Here is a 16,049-nt window from a genome sequence, read left to right as displayed (position 1 = left end):
TTAGTGTCTTCCTCATTATTGTCCACCTCCCCACAGAAGTGGCTCAGGTCATCTAGCAAAACATAATGTCAAGTAGTCTATTCATCTTTACATGTGTTTTTCTGGGCAAACAGGGAGCAAGGGAATAGTATAGGTTTCTTGTAACATAATTATTTAAATACATGTGTTTTAGTGGCCATCTAGTCAGAAGTTGGATCAAAGATAACCTTAAAAGATCCATATAAATGTTTAGTTTTTTCTACAATTATATGAAATTAGAAATGGAACATACCAGTGTTTAAGAGGAGAGTGACTGCTATTTCTTCTCTCATGATGTTAACATCTTCGTCCATATTTGAAAAGACAATTACTCCTCCAGAAAACATTCAGCTAACTGGGTAAAAAATGTGATGGGCATTTCATTTTCCCCAACAAAATTGTTACACTAAGATTCTAATTTGCAAGTATACAACGACACAGCTATAATATAATTTGACAGTTCTGTTTTGCCTTTTAGTCGGTATACTTTCACTAGGTTAATTGTACATGAATTATAGTTTCAAACTTACTTTCAAGGCAAAGACCCCACAAGAAGTAACATCTTGTTGGCATGGGTGAGGAAGGGTAGCACACGCCCATCTGGAGATATTACACCCCTTCTCTCTCAGGAATGATCTGAACATATGTTAATAAAAGTACAGCATTTTGAAACACTTTATTGATTACAATATAGAGATTAATAACAGAGGAACCTGAGAATGCAGGGATTCCAGCAGGGTGTGAGTTGAAGTAGTCAAATCGAGCTGACAATGGCTGGAATGTAAATGACGTGATCATCTCGGTTATCTAACATCTGAGAATGGTCAGGCATTCCCTCGGATGAAGGGCATCTCCGTCTCGTGTGCTGTCATCCAGGTGGAAATGTCACCTGCATATCTGATGTAGGAAAAGAGATGAGGGAATTTGAGTGTCCTGTGAATATATTTACATATATTTAAAAAAGAAAAAATGATTTCACCTTTATTTAACCAGGTAGGCAAGTTGAGAACAAGTTCTCATTTACAACTGCGACTTGGCCAATACAAAGCAAAGCAGTTCGACACATATAACAACACAGAGTTACACATGGTGTAAAACAAACATACAGTCAATAATACAGTTGAAAAATAAGTCTATATACAATGTGAGCAAATGAGGTGAAATAAGGGAGGTAACGGCAATAAATAGGCCATGGTGGCGAAGTAAATACAATATAGCAAGTAAAACACTGGAATGGTAGATTTGACAGATTAGTGTGCAAAGTAGAAATACTGGGGTGCAAAGGAGCAAAATAAATAAATACAGTCAGGGAAGAGGTAGTTGTTTGGGCTATTTATAGCTATTTACAGTGATCTGTGAGCTGCTCTGACAGCTGGTGCTTAAAGCTAGTGAGGGAGATGTGTTTCCAGTTTCAGAGATTTTTGTAGTTCATTCCAGTCATTGGCAGCAGAGACCTGGAAGGAGAGGCGACCAAAGGAGGAATTGGCTTTGGGGGTGACAAGTGAGATATGCCTGCTGGAACGCGTGCTACGGTTGGATGCAGCTATGGTGAGCAGAGATAAGGCGGGACTTTACCTAGCAGGGTCTTGTAGATGACCTGGATCCAGTGGGTTTGGCAACGAGTATGAAGCGAGGGCCAGCCAACGAGAGCGTACAGGTCACAGTGGTGGGTAGTATATGGGGCTTTGGTGACAAAACGGATGGCACTGTGATAGACTGCATCCAATTTGTTGAGTTGGGTGTTGGAGGCTATTTTGTAAATGACATCGCCGAAGTCGAGGATCGGTAGGATGGTCTGTTTTACGAGGGTATGTTTGGCAGCATGAGTGAAGGATGCTTTGTTGCGAAATAGGCCAATTCTAGATTTAACTTTGGATTGGAGATGTTTTATGTGAGTCTGGAAGAAGAGTTTACAGTCTAACCAGACACCTAGGTATTTGTAGTTGTCCACATATTCTAAGTCAGAACCATCCAGAGTAGTGATGCTGGACGGGCAGGCAGCTGCAGGCAGCGATCGGTTGAAGAGCATGCATTTAGTTTTACTAGCATTTAAGAGCAGTTGGAGGCCACGGAAGGAGAGTTGTATGGTATTGAAGCACGTCTGGAGGGTTGTTAACACAATGAAGTATACAGAATGGTGTCTGCGTAGAGGTGAATTAGAGACTCACCAGCAGCAAGAGCGACATCATTGATATATACAGAGAAGAGAGTCGGCCCAAGAATTGAACCCTGACGCACCCCCATAGAGACTACCAGAGGCCCGGACAACAGGCCCTCAGATTTGACACACTGAACTCTGTCGGAGAAGTAGTTGGTGAACCAGGCGAGGCAATCATTTGAGAAACCAAGGCTGTTGAGTCTGCCGATGAGGATGTGGTGATTGATATAGTCGAAAGCCTTGGCCAGGTCAATGAATACGGCTGCACAGTATTATTTCTTATCAATGGCGGTTAAGATATCGTTTAGAACCTTGAGTGTGGCTGAGGTGCACCCATGACCAGCTCTGAAACCAGATTGCATAGTGGAGAAGGGATTCGAAATGGTCGGTGATCTGTTTGTTAACTTGGCTTTCGAAGACCTTAGAAAGGCAGGGTAGGATAGATATCAAGAGTGTCCCCACCTTTGAAGAGGGGGATGACTGCAGCTGCTTTACAATCTTTGGGAAAGGGAGGTTGAACAGGCTAGTAATAGGGGTTGCAATAATTTCTGCAGATAATTTTAGAAAGAAAGGGTCCAGATTGTCTAGCCCGGCTGATTTGTGGGGGTCCAGATTTTGCAGCTCTTTCAGAGCATCAGCTGATTGGTTTTGGGAGAAGGAGAAATGGGGAAGGCTTGAGCGAGTTGCTGTGGGGGGTACAGTGCTGTTGTTTGGGGTAGGGGTGGCCAAGTGGAAAGCATGGCCAGACGTAGAAAAATGTTTTTTGAACATTTCAATTATTGTGGATTTATTGGTGGTGACAGAGTTTCCTATCCTCAGTGCAGTGGGCGGCTGGGAGGAGGTGCTCTTGTTCTCCATGGACTTTACAATGTCCCAGAACTTTTTTGAGTTTGTGTTGCAGGAAACAAATTTCTGCTTGAAAAAGCTAGCCTTGGCTTTTTTAACTGCCTGTGTATATTGGTTTTTAACTTCCCTAAAAAGTTGCATTTCACGGGGGTTGTTCGATGCTAATGCAGAACGCCATAGGATGTTTTTGTGTTGGTTTAGGGCAGTCAGGTCTGGAGAGAACCAAGGGCTATATCTGTTCTTGGTTCTAAATTTCTTGAATGGGACATGCTTTTTTTTACGATGGTGAGGAAGGCATTTAAAAACAATAACCAGGCATCCTCTACTGACGGGATGAGGTTGATATCAAATCAAAATAAAATGTAATTATATAGCCCTTCGTACATCAGTTGATATCTCAAAGTGCTGTACAGAAACCCAGCCTAAAACCCCAAACAGCAAGCAATGCAGGTGTAGAAGCACGGTGGCTAGGAAAAACTCACTAGAAAGGCCAAAACCCAAGAAGAAACCTAGAGAGGAACCAGGCTATGAGAGGTGGCCAGTCCTCTTCTGGCTGTGCCGGGTGGAGATTATAACAGAACATGGCCAAGATGTTCAAATGTTCATAAATGACCGGCATGGTCAAATAATAATAATCACAGGCAGAACAGTTGAAACTGGAGCAGCAGCACGGCCAGGTGGACTGGGGACAGCAAGGAGTCATCATGTCAGGTAGTCCTGAGGCATGGTCCTAGGGCTCAGGTCCTCCGAGAGAGAGAAAGAAAGAGAGAATTAGAGAGAGCATACTTAAATTCACACAGGACACCGGATAAGACAGGAGAAGTACTCCAGATATAACAAACTGCCCCTACCCCCCCGACACAAACTACTGCAGCATAAATACTGGAGGCTGAGACAGGAGGGGTCAGGAGACACTGTGGCCCCATCCGATGATACCCCCGGACAGGGCCAAACAGGAAGGATATAACCCCACCCACTTTGCCAAAGCACAGCCCCCACACCACTAGAGGGATATCTTCAACCACCAATTTACCATCCTGAGACAAGGCCGAGTATAGCCCACAAAGATCTCTGCCACGGCACAACCCAAGGGGGGGTGCCAACCCAGACAAGAAGATCACATCAGTGACTCAACCCACTCAAGTGACGCACCCCTCCTAGGGACGGCATGAAAGAGCACCAGTAAGCCAGTGACTCAGTCCCTGTAATAGGGTTAGAGGCAGAGAATCCCAGTGGAAAGAGGGGAACCAGCCAGGCAGAGACAGCAAGGGCGGTTCGTTGCTCCAGAGCCTTTCCGTTCACCTTCACACTCCTGGGCCAGACTACACTCAATCATATGACCCACTGAAGAGATGAGTCTTCAGTAAAGAAGACCGAGTTTGCGTCTCTCACATGGGTAGGCAGACCATTCCCTAAAAATGGAGCTCTATAGGAGAAAGCCCTGCCTCCAGCTGTCTGCTTAGAAATTCTAGGGACAATTAGGAGGCCTGCGTCTTGTGACCGTAGCGTACGTGTAGGTATGTACGGCAGGACCAAATCAGAGAGATAGGTAGGAGCAAGCCCATGTAATGCTTTGTAGGTTAGCAGTGTAGGGAGGCTAGCACTGGAGTAATATGATCACATTTTTTGGTTCTAGTCAGGATTCTAGCAGCCGTATTTAGCATTAACTGAGGTTTATTTAGTGCTTTATCCGGGTAGCCGGAAAGTAGAGCATTGCAGTAGTCTAACCTAGAAGTAACAAAAGCATGGATACATTTTTCTTCATCATTTTTGGACAGAAAGTTTCTGATTTTTGCAATGTTACGTAGATGGAAAAAAAGCTGTCGTTGAAACAGTCTTGATATGTTCGTAAAAAGAGAGATCAGGGTCCAGAGTAACGCCGAGGTCCTTCACAGTTTTATTTGAGACGACTGTACAACCATTAAGATTAATTGTCAGATTCAACAGAAGATCTCTTTATCCTTCCAGGATACCCAGTCCAGGTCGATTAGAAAGGCCTGTTCGTTGAAGTGTTTCAGGGAGCGTTTAATAGTGATGAGTGGAGGTCGTTTGACCGCTGACCCATTACGGATGCAGGCAATGAGGCAGTGATCGCTGAGATCTTGGTTGAAAACAGCAGAGGTGTATTTAGAGGGCAAGTTGGTTAGGATGACATCTATGAGGGTGCCCGTGTTTACGGCTTTGGGGTTGTACCTGCTTAGGTCCATTGATAATTTGTGTGAGATTGAGGGCATCAAGCATAGATTGTAGGATGGCCAGGTTGTTAAGCATGTCACAGTTTAGGTCACCTAACAGCACGAGCTCTGAAGATAGATAGGGGGGCAATCAGTTCACATATGGTATCCAGTGCACAGCTGGGGCAGAGGGCGGTCTATAGCAGGCGGCAATGGTGAGAGACTTATTTTTAGAGAGGTGGATTTTTAAAAGTAGAAGTTCATATTGTTTGGGTACAGACCTGGATAGTAGGACAGAACTATGCAGGCTATCTCTGCAGTAGATTGCAACTCGCCCCCCTTTGGCCGTTCTATCTTGTCTGAAAATGTTGTGGGATGGAGATTTCAGAGTTATTGGTGGTCTTCCTAAGCCAGGATTCAGACGCGGCTAAGACATCCAGGTTGGCAGAGTGTGCCAAAGCAGTGAATAAAATAAACTTAGGGAGGAGGCTTCTAATGTTAACATACATGAAATCAAGGCTTTTACAGTTACAGAATTCATCAAAAAAGTCATCCACTCCAAAGAAGTAATCCACTCCTATTCCGGGGCCTGGATTCACCTCTACATCGTCAGAGGAACAGAGGAGTAGGAGGATAAGGATACGGCTAAAAGCCATGACAGTTGGACATCTAGGACGTCCGGAACAAAGAGTAAAAGGAGCAGGTTTCTGGGGGTGATAAAATAGATTCAAGGTATAGTGTACAGACAAAGGTATGGTAGGATGTGAATACAGTGGAGGTAAACCTAGGCATTGAGTGATGATGAAAGAGATATTGTCTCTAGAAACATAATTGAAACCAGGTGATGTCATCGCATGTGTGGGTGGTGGAACTGAAAGGTTGGATAAGGTATAATGAGCAGGGCTAGAGGCTCTACAGTGAAATAAGCCAATAAACACTAACCAGAACAGCAATGGACAAGGCATATTGACATTAAGGAGAGGCATGCTTAGCCGAGTGATCATAAGGGTCCAGTGAGTAGTGAGGTTGGTTGGAGTAACAGCGATTCAGACAGCTAGCCGAGCCATGGGTAGCAAGCTAGCAGAAGATGGAGGTCTGTTTTTAGCCACCCTATGCGTTTTCGTCGGTAGATTAGTGGGTTCCGTGTGGTAGAGGGGACCAATCAAATTGTCAAAATAGTTATAGTGGCCCAAGAAGATTGTTCGCTTCTCGGCCTTTTGGCTAAGATCACGTGTAGTGACCTCAACAGTGCTGCACTTGATCAGAGAAGTGATCGCAGGCCGGAGGGCGCCGGAGTTGTGCTAATTATTTTTGTTCAAAATCATTATTGTTGTATTGTTTCACTGTTGTTTTTGTCCTGGGTTAGGTGGTGGTTCTGGTGGTGGACTACAGGTGCACCAGCACCTGTAGGGTGAGTTTAAAGGCCCTCTGGTCCTTTTTCTTTCTTATTTTATTTACATTTCAGTTTTCCCCTTGTTTGTCCTGTTTTGTACCTCTCCTCCCCTTTGTATCCTACCCTCCCCCCCCTTCAATTACTCCTACTGTTTTGAGTGTTGTATTGCCGGCTAGCCCTTGAGGCGCGGCAGGCATTGCATTGTCGCGTGTTTGTCTGACTGTATTTTCCTTGTCCCTATCCACCTTGTATTTGTTAGTTCACCCCCTAAAAACTGCCTTTTGTTTCTGTTTCTTGTTTTGTGTCGCCAACTGGGGGACCTTTGCTGGCCGGCTTGCTGGCTGGTTGGCTTGGCCTGGTCTGCTGGCGGGGCTCGCTAGCTGGCTAGCTTGGCCTGGTCTGCTGGTGGGGCTCGCTGGCTGGTGGGCCTGGTCTGCTGGTGAGGCTTGCTAGCTGGTTTGGCCTGGTCTGCTGGCGAGGCTTGCTAGCTGGTTGGCTTGGCCTGGTCTGCTGGTGAGGCTCGCTAGCTGGTTGGCTTGGCCTGGTCTGCTGGTGAGGCTGGCTAGCTCTCTCGGCCCTCAAGCTTGGCAGGGTTTTGTGTTGGTCAGTGCCCCTTTTGTTTTCTCCTTATTTTCCCCTCACCTAAATTTGTTTGTTAGTTTGCCCCTCCCCCGCACCTTGTTTGGTTTTTGTCTATTTTTGTCCTTCCCCTTCGTGTCTTTAATTATAAAAATATAAAAATATCCCAAAAAAATATCCTTGTGTCCCTTCCCATTGTTGATAAGATTAGTTTGGTGCTGTGCTAGATAGTTTGTTGTGTGTCCCGTGCTACTGGTAGGACCTGTTCAGCACAGCCTGGCTGAGCCTGCTAGTTCCTCGGCTGTTTTACACCCCCCTCCTTCTTCTCCCTCCCCCCCTCTTCCCCCTTTCACTGGTGTTGGGCTGTAAAGGGAGTGGGCCTCCATCATGTCAGCAGCACAGGCTGGCATGAGGAGGCACCATGCAGTGCGCCTCCTTCTAAAGGAGAAGGGAGGAAAAATAATGGAGTTATCCCGATTGGATTTCTCCAGAAAATTCCTCCAGAAAGAGCTCGGCTTTCATCCCGCGCAGGTAAACTGCATCTTAGCCCTCCCCTATAGGAAGGGCTTCGATGTCAGTTTTGCCAACGCCAGCTTCCTGAGGGAGTTCTGGGGGAAACTCCAGAACGCCCTGAACACCCAGGGGTCCCTCACAGCAATGTTTGAGGTGACCAAGCTGACGGATAATAGCATTAAAACCGTTATTATCCGCATGTACAATGAAACCGTACAGCCGGAGGACGTTGCAGTATGGCTGGACAGGTACTGCAACGTGAAGGGCCCCCTGATCCAGGTAAAAGACCTCGATGGGATCTGGACAGGGGCCTGGAGGGTCACTGTCCAGCAAAGGGAGGACCCTGGGGGCTATGGTGGGTTGAAAGCCATCCCATCCACCATAGTCCTCGGAGAGAACAGGGGCCATGTTCACTACCAGGACCAGCCCAAGCTGTGCCGTAAGTGTGGTGAACATGGCCACCTTGCAGACGCCTGTCAGAAGGTCGTCTGCATGAAGTGCCGGGAGGTGGGCCACCGCTACGAGGAGTGCACGAACGGAAGGTCGTGCAACCTCTGTGGCGAACGGTCCCACCTCATCCGCGACTGCCCCTCCTCCTGGGCCAACAGGGCCAAGGCGGGAAGGAGGGAGTGGGCGGCCGCGGACCGGGCTTCCGAGCGCCAGAGGGCTGGAACGGCAGTTGCCGAGGTGGTAGTGGAGGAGCCGGTGGTGGTGGAGGAGGAGGCAGTAGTGGTGGTGGAGGAGATAGTTGTGGAGCCGGTGGTGGTGGTGGTGGCTGTAGTGGAGGGCGCGGAAGGTGTAGTGGTGGAAGAAGTGGGAGGAGAGGACAAAACCCTCCCCACCCCAATCCCCCTGCCCCAGACTAATGTGACCCCTGAAGGAGAAAGGGCCGAGAAAGACGGCTCCGGAGAGATGTTCAGTAAAAGCTCCCCAAGTGGGTCAGATATTATAGGGTCGGTGTCGGAAAGCACCATGGAGACTGTGTCAGAAGGTACGGGAGAGGAGGGGGAGATTCTGAAGGAACACCTCCCCCTACGTAAAAGAAACGCTGAGGAGCTCTCTGACCCCGAACAGGGTGAGGAGAAAAAAGGAAAGGTGGAGTGGGAGAGCTCTCAGGGGGAGGAAGAACCCAGAACCTTCCCCTCCAACTCCCCCAATCAAGTCTCCTTTTTAAGCCCTATTTTAACCTCCTCTCCCCTCCAAACTCCCTTACCCCGGAGGGAGAGAGAGAAAGTCCCTGAGAACTAACCCCCTTTTAACTGCTCAATGCTTCTTCTTTTAGCACTGTTTTTACTCACCCCTTTTATGGCTTTTAAAATCACCACTATAAATGTGAGGAGCGTAAGAACGGTAACAAGAGCACAGTCGGTTTTATCCTTTTTAGAAAGGTTTAACTCTGATGTGTTTTTACTACAGGAGTGTGGTCTACCCTTTTTATCCTCTTACAGGAAATGGGAGGATAAGTGGCAGCACGGGCCCTCCATTTGGAGTGGTTCCAATTTTAACAAGAACGACGGTGTTGCCATTTTAATCAAGACCCCACAGGTGGTGGTGAAGGGGAGCACGGTGGTGGTAGGTGGGCGTGCTCTTTTAGCCAATTGTACTTTTATGGGGAGGGATTTTAACGTGCTAAATGTGTATGGTTTTAATGACAAACATGACCGGTGCACACTTTTAGAAGACCTGCAGTCCCACATGCTAGGGAGGGATCCTCTAGTGGTGGGTGGGGATTTTAACTGTGTTTTAAGTAGAGCAGACAGGAGAGGGGCAGGAGGGGATTTTAAGGTAGACAGGTCAAGTGTTTTATTGCAAGGGCTGTGCAGGGATTTTAAACTGACTGACTGTTTTAAAACCCTGCATCCAAGAGAGGAGGGCTTCACCTGGACCAGTGGTGACGGCACCAGAGCCTCTCGCATCGATTATCTGTTTACCCGGGACTGTCCCCCAACTGATGCTAGAATAACCCCTGCTTTCTTCTCAGATCACGTAATGCTGACGTGCACCCTTTCACTATCTTCGGGTGTGACTGTGGGAAGAGGGCCCTGGAAATTGAACTGTTCCCTTTTAGAAGATGATAAAGTAGTTAGCCAGTACAGGGAGCAGTTCAGCCAGTGGCAGACGCTACAGGACTTCTTTGACACGCGAGCACAGTGGTGGGAAATGGTGAAGGGAAGGACGAGGACCTTCTTTAGAGAGATAGGAAAGAAAAAAAGTAAAGAAAAAGATAGATGCATGGTGGGACTGCAAAAGCGACTGGAAAGGTATTTTAACCTATGCCAACAGGGCCTTGATTTTAACCAAGAAATTAAAGAAGTAAAAAAGGAAATGGCATTTTTAGCTGAACAGAGAAGCAAGGGGGTTATTTTAAGAAGTAAGGAAAGGGAATTAGAAGAGGGGGAGAAGTGCACTAGGTACTTTTTAAAGAAAATAGTTAGTAAGGGTAGGTTAATGACTCGTTTAAAAAATAAAGATGGGGTTTTAAAAACAGATACAGAAGGAATAAAGGAAGTAGTTGAGGATTTTTATGGGGAACTGTTTGGGGTAAAAGATGTGTGCGAAGAAACAATGGGGGACCTTTTAACATACATCGACAAGACCCTACCCAAGACAGACGACCTGACAAAAGACCTGACGAGGACCGAAATCGAACAAGGACTGAAACATTTTAAGAGGGGTAAATCACCGGGGGAGGACGGCCTCCCTTTGGAGTTTTATTTGACCTTTTGGGATGTTTTAGCCGACGAACTTCTGACTGTTTTTACCGACTTTGAACATCTTGACAGATTACCAGACAGTTTTAGAGTGGGGATCGTGACTCTTTTATATAAGAAAAACGACAGGACTGACTTGAAGAACTGGAGACCGATAACCCTTTTAAACTTTGATTGTAAACTTTTTACCAAGGTTTTAACACTCAGAATGTCTTCTGTTTTAGGGGAGGTGATCCACCCGGACCAAACCTGTGCCGTGCCCGGAAGGAAGATCACGGACAGCCTGATACTGATCCGAGATGCCATCTGTTATGCGAGAGACAGAAACATGCGGCTTGTAGTCCTAAATTTAGATTTTGAAAAAGCCTTTGATCGGGTCTCGCACCAGTACCTCTTTAAGGTACTGCAAAAAATGGGTTTCCCGGACAGGTTCTTAGCTTGGGTGGGACTGCTGTATGGGGACATCACCAGCAAAATCCTTGTAAATGGGCATCTGTCAAAAGCAGTGGGAGTACACTGCGGCGTCCGTCAGGGCTGTCCGTTATCTCCTCTTCTGTTCGTAGCCTGTATTGAACCACTGGCACAGGTCTTGAGAAGGGACCAAGGGATCAGTGGGGTGGGTATCCCGGGGAGTGGGGGGATGACCGCCAAGTGCGTCTTTTATATGGACGACGTCAACATTTTATGTACCGACCTTTTATCTGTCGACAGGACTCTGGACAGGACTGACTGGTACGGTCGAGCCTCTGGGGCGAGACTGAACAGAGACAAGACAGAGGCCCAATTCTTCGGACCGTGGGCAGACCCAGACTTGACCAGACTACCTCTGACAGTTAAACTAACGGACATAAGGGTACTGGGGGTAAAGTTTGACCGGGGGGGAGGAGGGAGTGGTAACTGGAGTGGAATCCTGGGGACCGTAAGACAGAGACTGGGTTTTTGGGGACTACGACAGCTGACTCTTGAGGGCAAGGTTTTAATCATTAAAGCTGTGATTTTACCTGTGCTTTTATTAATCAGTTCTGTTTTTATCCCCCCTCGAAGGAGTATTTTAGACCTGGAGCGAATGCTTTTCTACTTCCTGTGGGGAGGCAAGTGGGAGAGGCTGAGGAGGGAGGTGGTCAAGAGGCCCAGGTCCAAGGGGGGGAAAGGCTTGCCTGACCTCTACTTGTTCCTGGGCAGCCGCTACACAGCGTTACATCTGACTCTTGCCACCTCCCCGGTCAACAACAAGACTCAGGCCCTCGCACGGTTCTGGCTGGGATCATACCTCAGGACTCTGAGGCTGATCCCAGTCGACCTGCGAGCCCCAGTCTCTTTCCTGCTACCCCCGCCCTACGTCCAGCTCCAGAAGTTTTTAAGACATTTTAAACTGGAAAAAGAAACAGTCACGGTCTTAACAAAACACAGCTCTCTTCTCTCTCTTGTGCAGGAGCGGGAACCAGTATGTCCAGTGCGCGGGCTCGCTACAGGTGAGCCCACAACGGTTTGGCGCAACGTGGCCCATCCTGCTCTACTGAATCGGCATCGGGACCTGTCCTGGATGGTCGCCCACGAGATCCTCCCGGTCAGGGCCGTTATGCACTCACGGGGCATGGCGAGGACATCCGCGTGCCCCCGAACAGGCTGCGGCCAAGAAGAATCGGTGAGGCACATGCTCTGGGAGTGCAGAGCCGCCAGGGACCTGTGGAAGGAAGCAGGCCCCCTGATTACCTCGTGTCTGCCAGCAGGGGAGGACCTAACACCTCAGCTCGTGCTATATGGGGTGGGCCGAAGGCCCATTTCATCGAAGACCTTCACCAAGCTCTGGCCCACCCTCACGTGCCTGAAGGAAGCACTGTGGTCCTCCCGCAACCTGCTGGTAGCGAAAAACGTAGAGACCACCCCCCAGGCAGTGGCCATGGTAGCCACGGAAGCCCTGGGGTGGTACGAAAGGAAGGGGGCCTCGACCCCAGGCGAAGGGTCCCCCACAACACCCTAGGTCCCGGCGGCCACGGCCTGACAGCGCTGCGGCGCCTAGGGCGATGCGCCTAGGGGAGGGATCTCCTCTGGGCCCCAAAGGATGGGACGATGGTCTATTCAGAGGAGCAGGATGAGGTGAGCTTGATAAAGACTCACCCCGCTCCTGTACAAAGGACTGAAGACAGCTTTTTAACAAAGTGGCTTTTTAACATGTTTTTCATGTCTTAAAAATGTTTTACCTTTTTAGATCATTAGTACACATTTTAAATGGCTTCTACAGATTTGATATTTTTACAAGGAAAGTACTTTTACTCATGGTTGTTTTAACTAATTGATTTTAACAACATGTACTTTTTAACAAATTCAAATGTAACTCTCAAATGCTATGTTTTATGCCTTGTTGCCGTTTTTATGTGTGTAAATGATGTAAAAAATGTATGAGCTGTTTTTAAAGGAATTGTGCCAATAAAACTTTTCCAAAAGAAAAAAAAAAACAGCGATTCAGACAGCTAGCCGAGCCATGGGTAGCAAGCTAGCAGAAGATGGAGGTCTGTTTTTAGCCACCCTATGCGTTTTCGTCGGTAGATTAGTGGGTTCCGTGTGGTAGAGGGGACCAATCAAATTGTCAAAATAGTTATAGTGGCCCAAGAAGATTGTTCGATGGACCTGTTCAGATAGCAGCCGATATGCTCATGACAGCTAACGATTAGTGGGCCGCAGTTAGCAGATGGGTGTTCAGGTTAAGTCGTGATGGAGGGGCCAGTTGAATAACTCCCTCGGGCAGATAACGTCGGTATTCCAGTCGTGAAGGCCCGGTGGGGCTCCGCATCGGCAGTAAAACGGGTCCGGATAGGTGATTGTAGCCCAGGAGTGGCTGATGGAACTCTTCAGCTGGCTAGCTCCGGGATAATTGGTGTTTGCTCCGGAATCGACGTTAGCCAATAGTCACACGGATAGCAGCTAGTTAGCTGCAAGATCCAGGTGTAAATGTCCAGAGCTTGCGGTAGAAATCCGGGAATATGGAGAGAAAATAGGTCTGGTATGCTCTGGTCTGAGTCACGTTGTACAAAACTGGCGATAGCTTTCTGAGCTAAAGGATAGCTGATGACCCCTAGCCGTGGTTAGCTGAATACTTACGTTAGCTAGTGAGCTGCCTAACTCCTGGCTAGCTTCTGTTGTGGATTTCGGATATGAGGTGAATAATACTTTTGAAAAAAAAAACAGATCCTCACCACATTTGGTGAGGCGGGTTGCAGTAGAGTGTTTTGAAGTTGAGTTTTTAGAAAAAATATATAAAAAGATATGCGAAGAAAAAGACAAAAGATACAAAACATATATACACAGGACAAGACGAGGACAAAAGACGTCTGACTGCTATGCCATCTTGGAACCCTTGAAGAAGCTATAGAATATAAACGCAATAGAAGCGTTGTTTCTTGTGCTATTGTCTCTTGTGTCTTTAGAGGACTGTTTCACTTTGATGTCCTTTTTCTTCTGTCCTTATTTTGTCTTTCTTCTCTTCTGTTAACTAGATAATCTTTGTTATTCTTTGTTAGCTAGCTAGCTTCTTCCAGGAGAGTCCCTAGCAACAATATGTACTGTACATGTGTGTATGTGCATATATATCTTGGACTATATATATATATATTTTTTTCTTCTCTATATTATCATTATTGTGTTTTGTGGTTGAGGGGTATATTATTGTAAAACAATATTTGGAAGTTGACCAAATATTTTGGTAGCCTGTATTTGATTTGATAGTCTGTATTTGAAATATTGCGAAAGGCCTGTTTTGTCTGCATGCTGTTTGTTCACTGACAGCTTTGCCGGTCGTTCCCGACTGCAGGCTATTAATTGTTATTGGGCTACAATCCACAGCTAGGCTATCCATCTCTGTGGCTAAATTATAGGATTTATCATGGTGTAGTAGGCTATTCTGAATTAGATTTCTTTCTGAACAGACAGCTGTAATTCCATAACCATAAAATTGATTTCAATTTATCAGGCGTGCTGCAGTATATTCAGAACCCTTCACGTGGCTATTATTCCATAAGGAAATAAATCAAATTGTATGTCACATGCGTCAAATACAACCTCACAGTGAAATGCTTATGTACAAGCCCTTAAACAACAATGCAGTTTTAAGGGGAAAAAAGTGTTAAAGTATTTGTTAAAAAATGAATAAATAAAATAACAAATAATTAATGTGCAACAATAAAATAACAGTAGAGAGGCTATATACAGGGGGTACTGGTACATAGGCAATGTATTGGGGCACCAGTTAGTCAAGGTAATATGTACATGTAGGTAGAGGTAAAGTGACTGCATGGATAATCAACAGAGAGTAGCAACAGTGTGAAAATGGGGGAAGGGGTGGGGACAATGCAAATAGTCTGGGTAGCGTTTTGATTAGCTGTTCAGGAGTGTTATGGCTTAGGGGTAGAATCTGTTGTGGTAGCTGTGCGGTAGCAGAGAGACAAGTCAATGACTAGGGTGGATGGAGTCTTTGACAATTTTTTGGCCTTCCTCTGACACTTCTTAGTATAGAGGTCCTGGATGGCAGGAACCTTGGTCTTAGTGATGTACTGGGCTATAAGCATTACCCTCTGTAGTGCCTTGCGGTCAGAGGCTGAGCAGTTGCCATACCAGGCGGTGATGCAATTAGTCAGGATGCTCTCAACGGTGCAGCTGTGGAATTTTTTGAGGATCTGAGGACCAATGCCAAATCTTTTCAGTCTCCTGGGGGGGGAATAGGCATTGTTGGGCCTCTTCACGACTGTCTTGGTGTGTTTGGACCATGTTAGTTTGTGGGTGATGTGGATGCCAAGGAACTTGAAGCGCTCAACCTGCTCCACTACAGCCCCTTTTTCTGTAGTCCACAATCATCTCATTTGTCTTGATCAAGTTGAGGGAGAGGTTGTTATCCTGGCACCACACTGCCAGGTCTCTTACCACTGCCAGGTCTCCCTATAGGCTATCATCGTTGTCAGTGATCAGGCCTACCACTGTTGTGTCGTTGGCAAACTTAATGATGGTGTTGGAGTCGTGCTTGGCCATGCAGTCATGGGTGAACAGGGAGTACAGGAGGGTGACTGAGCATGCCCCCTGAGGGGCCCCTGTGTTATGGATCAGCGTGGCAGATGTTTTGCTACCCGTACCACCTGGGGGCGGTCCATCAGGAAGTCCAGGATCCAGTAGCAGAGAAAGGTGTTTAGTCCCATGGTCTTTAGCTTAGTGATGAGCTTTGAGGGCACTATGGTGTTGAATGCTGAGCTGTAGTCAATAAATAGCATTCTCACGTCAATGTTCCTTTTGTCCAGGTGGGAATGGGCGGTGTGGAGTACAATTGAGATTGCATCATCTGTGGATCGGTTGGGGCGGTATGCTAATTGGAGTGGGTCTAGGGTTTCTGGGATAATGATGGTGTTGTGAGCCATGACCAGCCTTTCAAAGCACTTCATGGCTACAGATCTGAGTGCTACGGGTCGGTAGTCATTTAGGCAGGTTACTTTGGTGTTCTTGGGCACAAGGACTATCGTCTGCTTAAAACTTCTTATATGACAACAGCCAGTGAAAGTGCAGAGCGCCAAATTCAAACAACAGAAATCTCATAATAAAAATTCCTCGAACATACATGTATCTTATACCATTTTAAAGGTAATCTTGTTATTAATCCCACCAAAGTGTCCAATTTC

The 16,049-nt window shown here is 46.8% G+C and overlaps 1 protein-coding gene across 3 annotated transcripts; it reads left to right on the top strand.

Moving 5' to 3' along the window:
* The first annotated feature begins 6,613 nt into the window (after positions 1-6,613).
* On the top strand, positions 6,614-12,848 carry LOC116367759 (uncharacterized). Of its 3 annotated transcripts, none has more exons than XM_031818931.1 (3): positions 6,614-8,756; positions 9,130-9,253; positions 11,825-12,848. In XM_031818931.1, exons 1-2 carry the CDS (start codon positions 7,556-7,558, stop codon positions 9,210-9,212), a joined length of 1,284 nt encoding a protein of 427 aa, XP_031674791.1. In that variant the 5' UTR covers positions 6,614-7,555; the 3' UTR covers positions 9,213-9,253; positions 11,825-12,848. The 3 variants fall into 3 exon arrangements, 2 of the variants coding, with proteins under 2 accessions (XP_031674791.1, XP_031674795.1); XM_031818935.1 differs by having other exon boundaries at positions 9,130-9,257; XR_004208435.1 differs by having other exon boundaries at positions 6,614-9,253.
* Positions 12,849-16,049: the final 3,201 nt, after the last annotated feature.

This window comes from Oncorhynchus kisutch, linkage group LG3 (genome assembly GCF_002021735.2).
Source record: "Oncorhynchus kisutch isolate 150728-3 linkage group LG3, Okis_V2, whole genome shotgun sequence".
NCBI classification, from domain to species: domain Eukaryota; kingdom Metazoa; phylum Chordata; class Actinopteri; order Salmoniformes; family Salmonidae; genus Oncorhynchus; species Oncorhynchus kisutch.
This window is presented reverse-complemented; position numbering and strand designations above follow the sequence as displayed.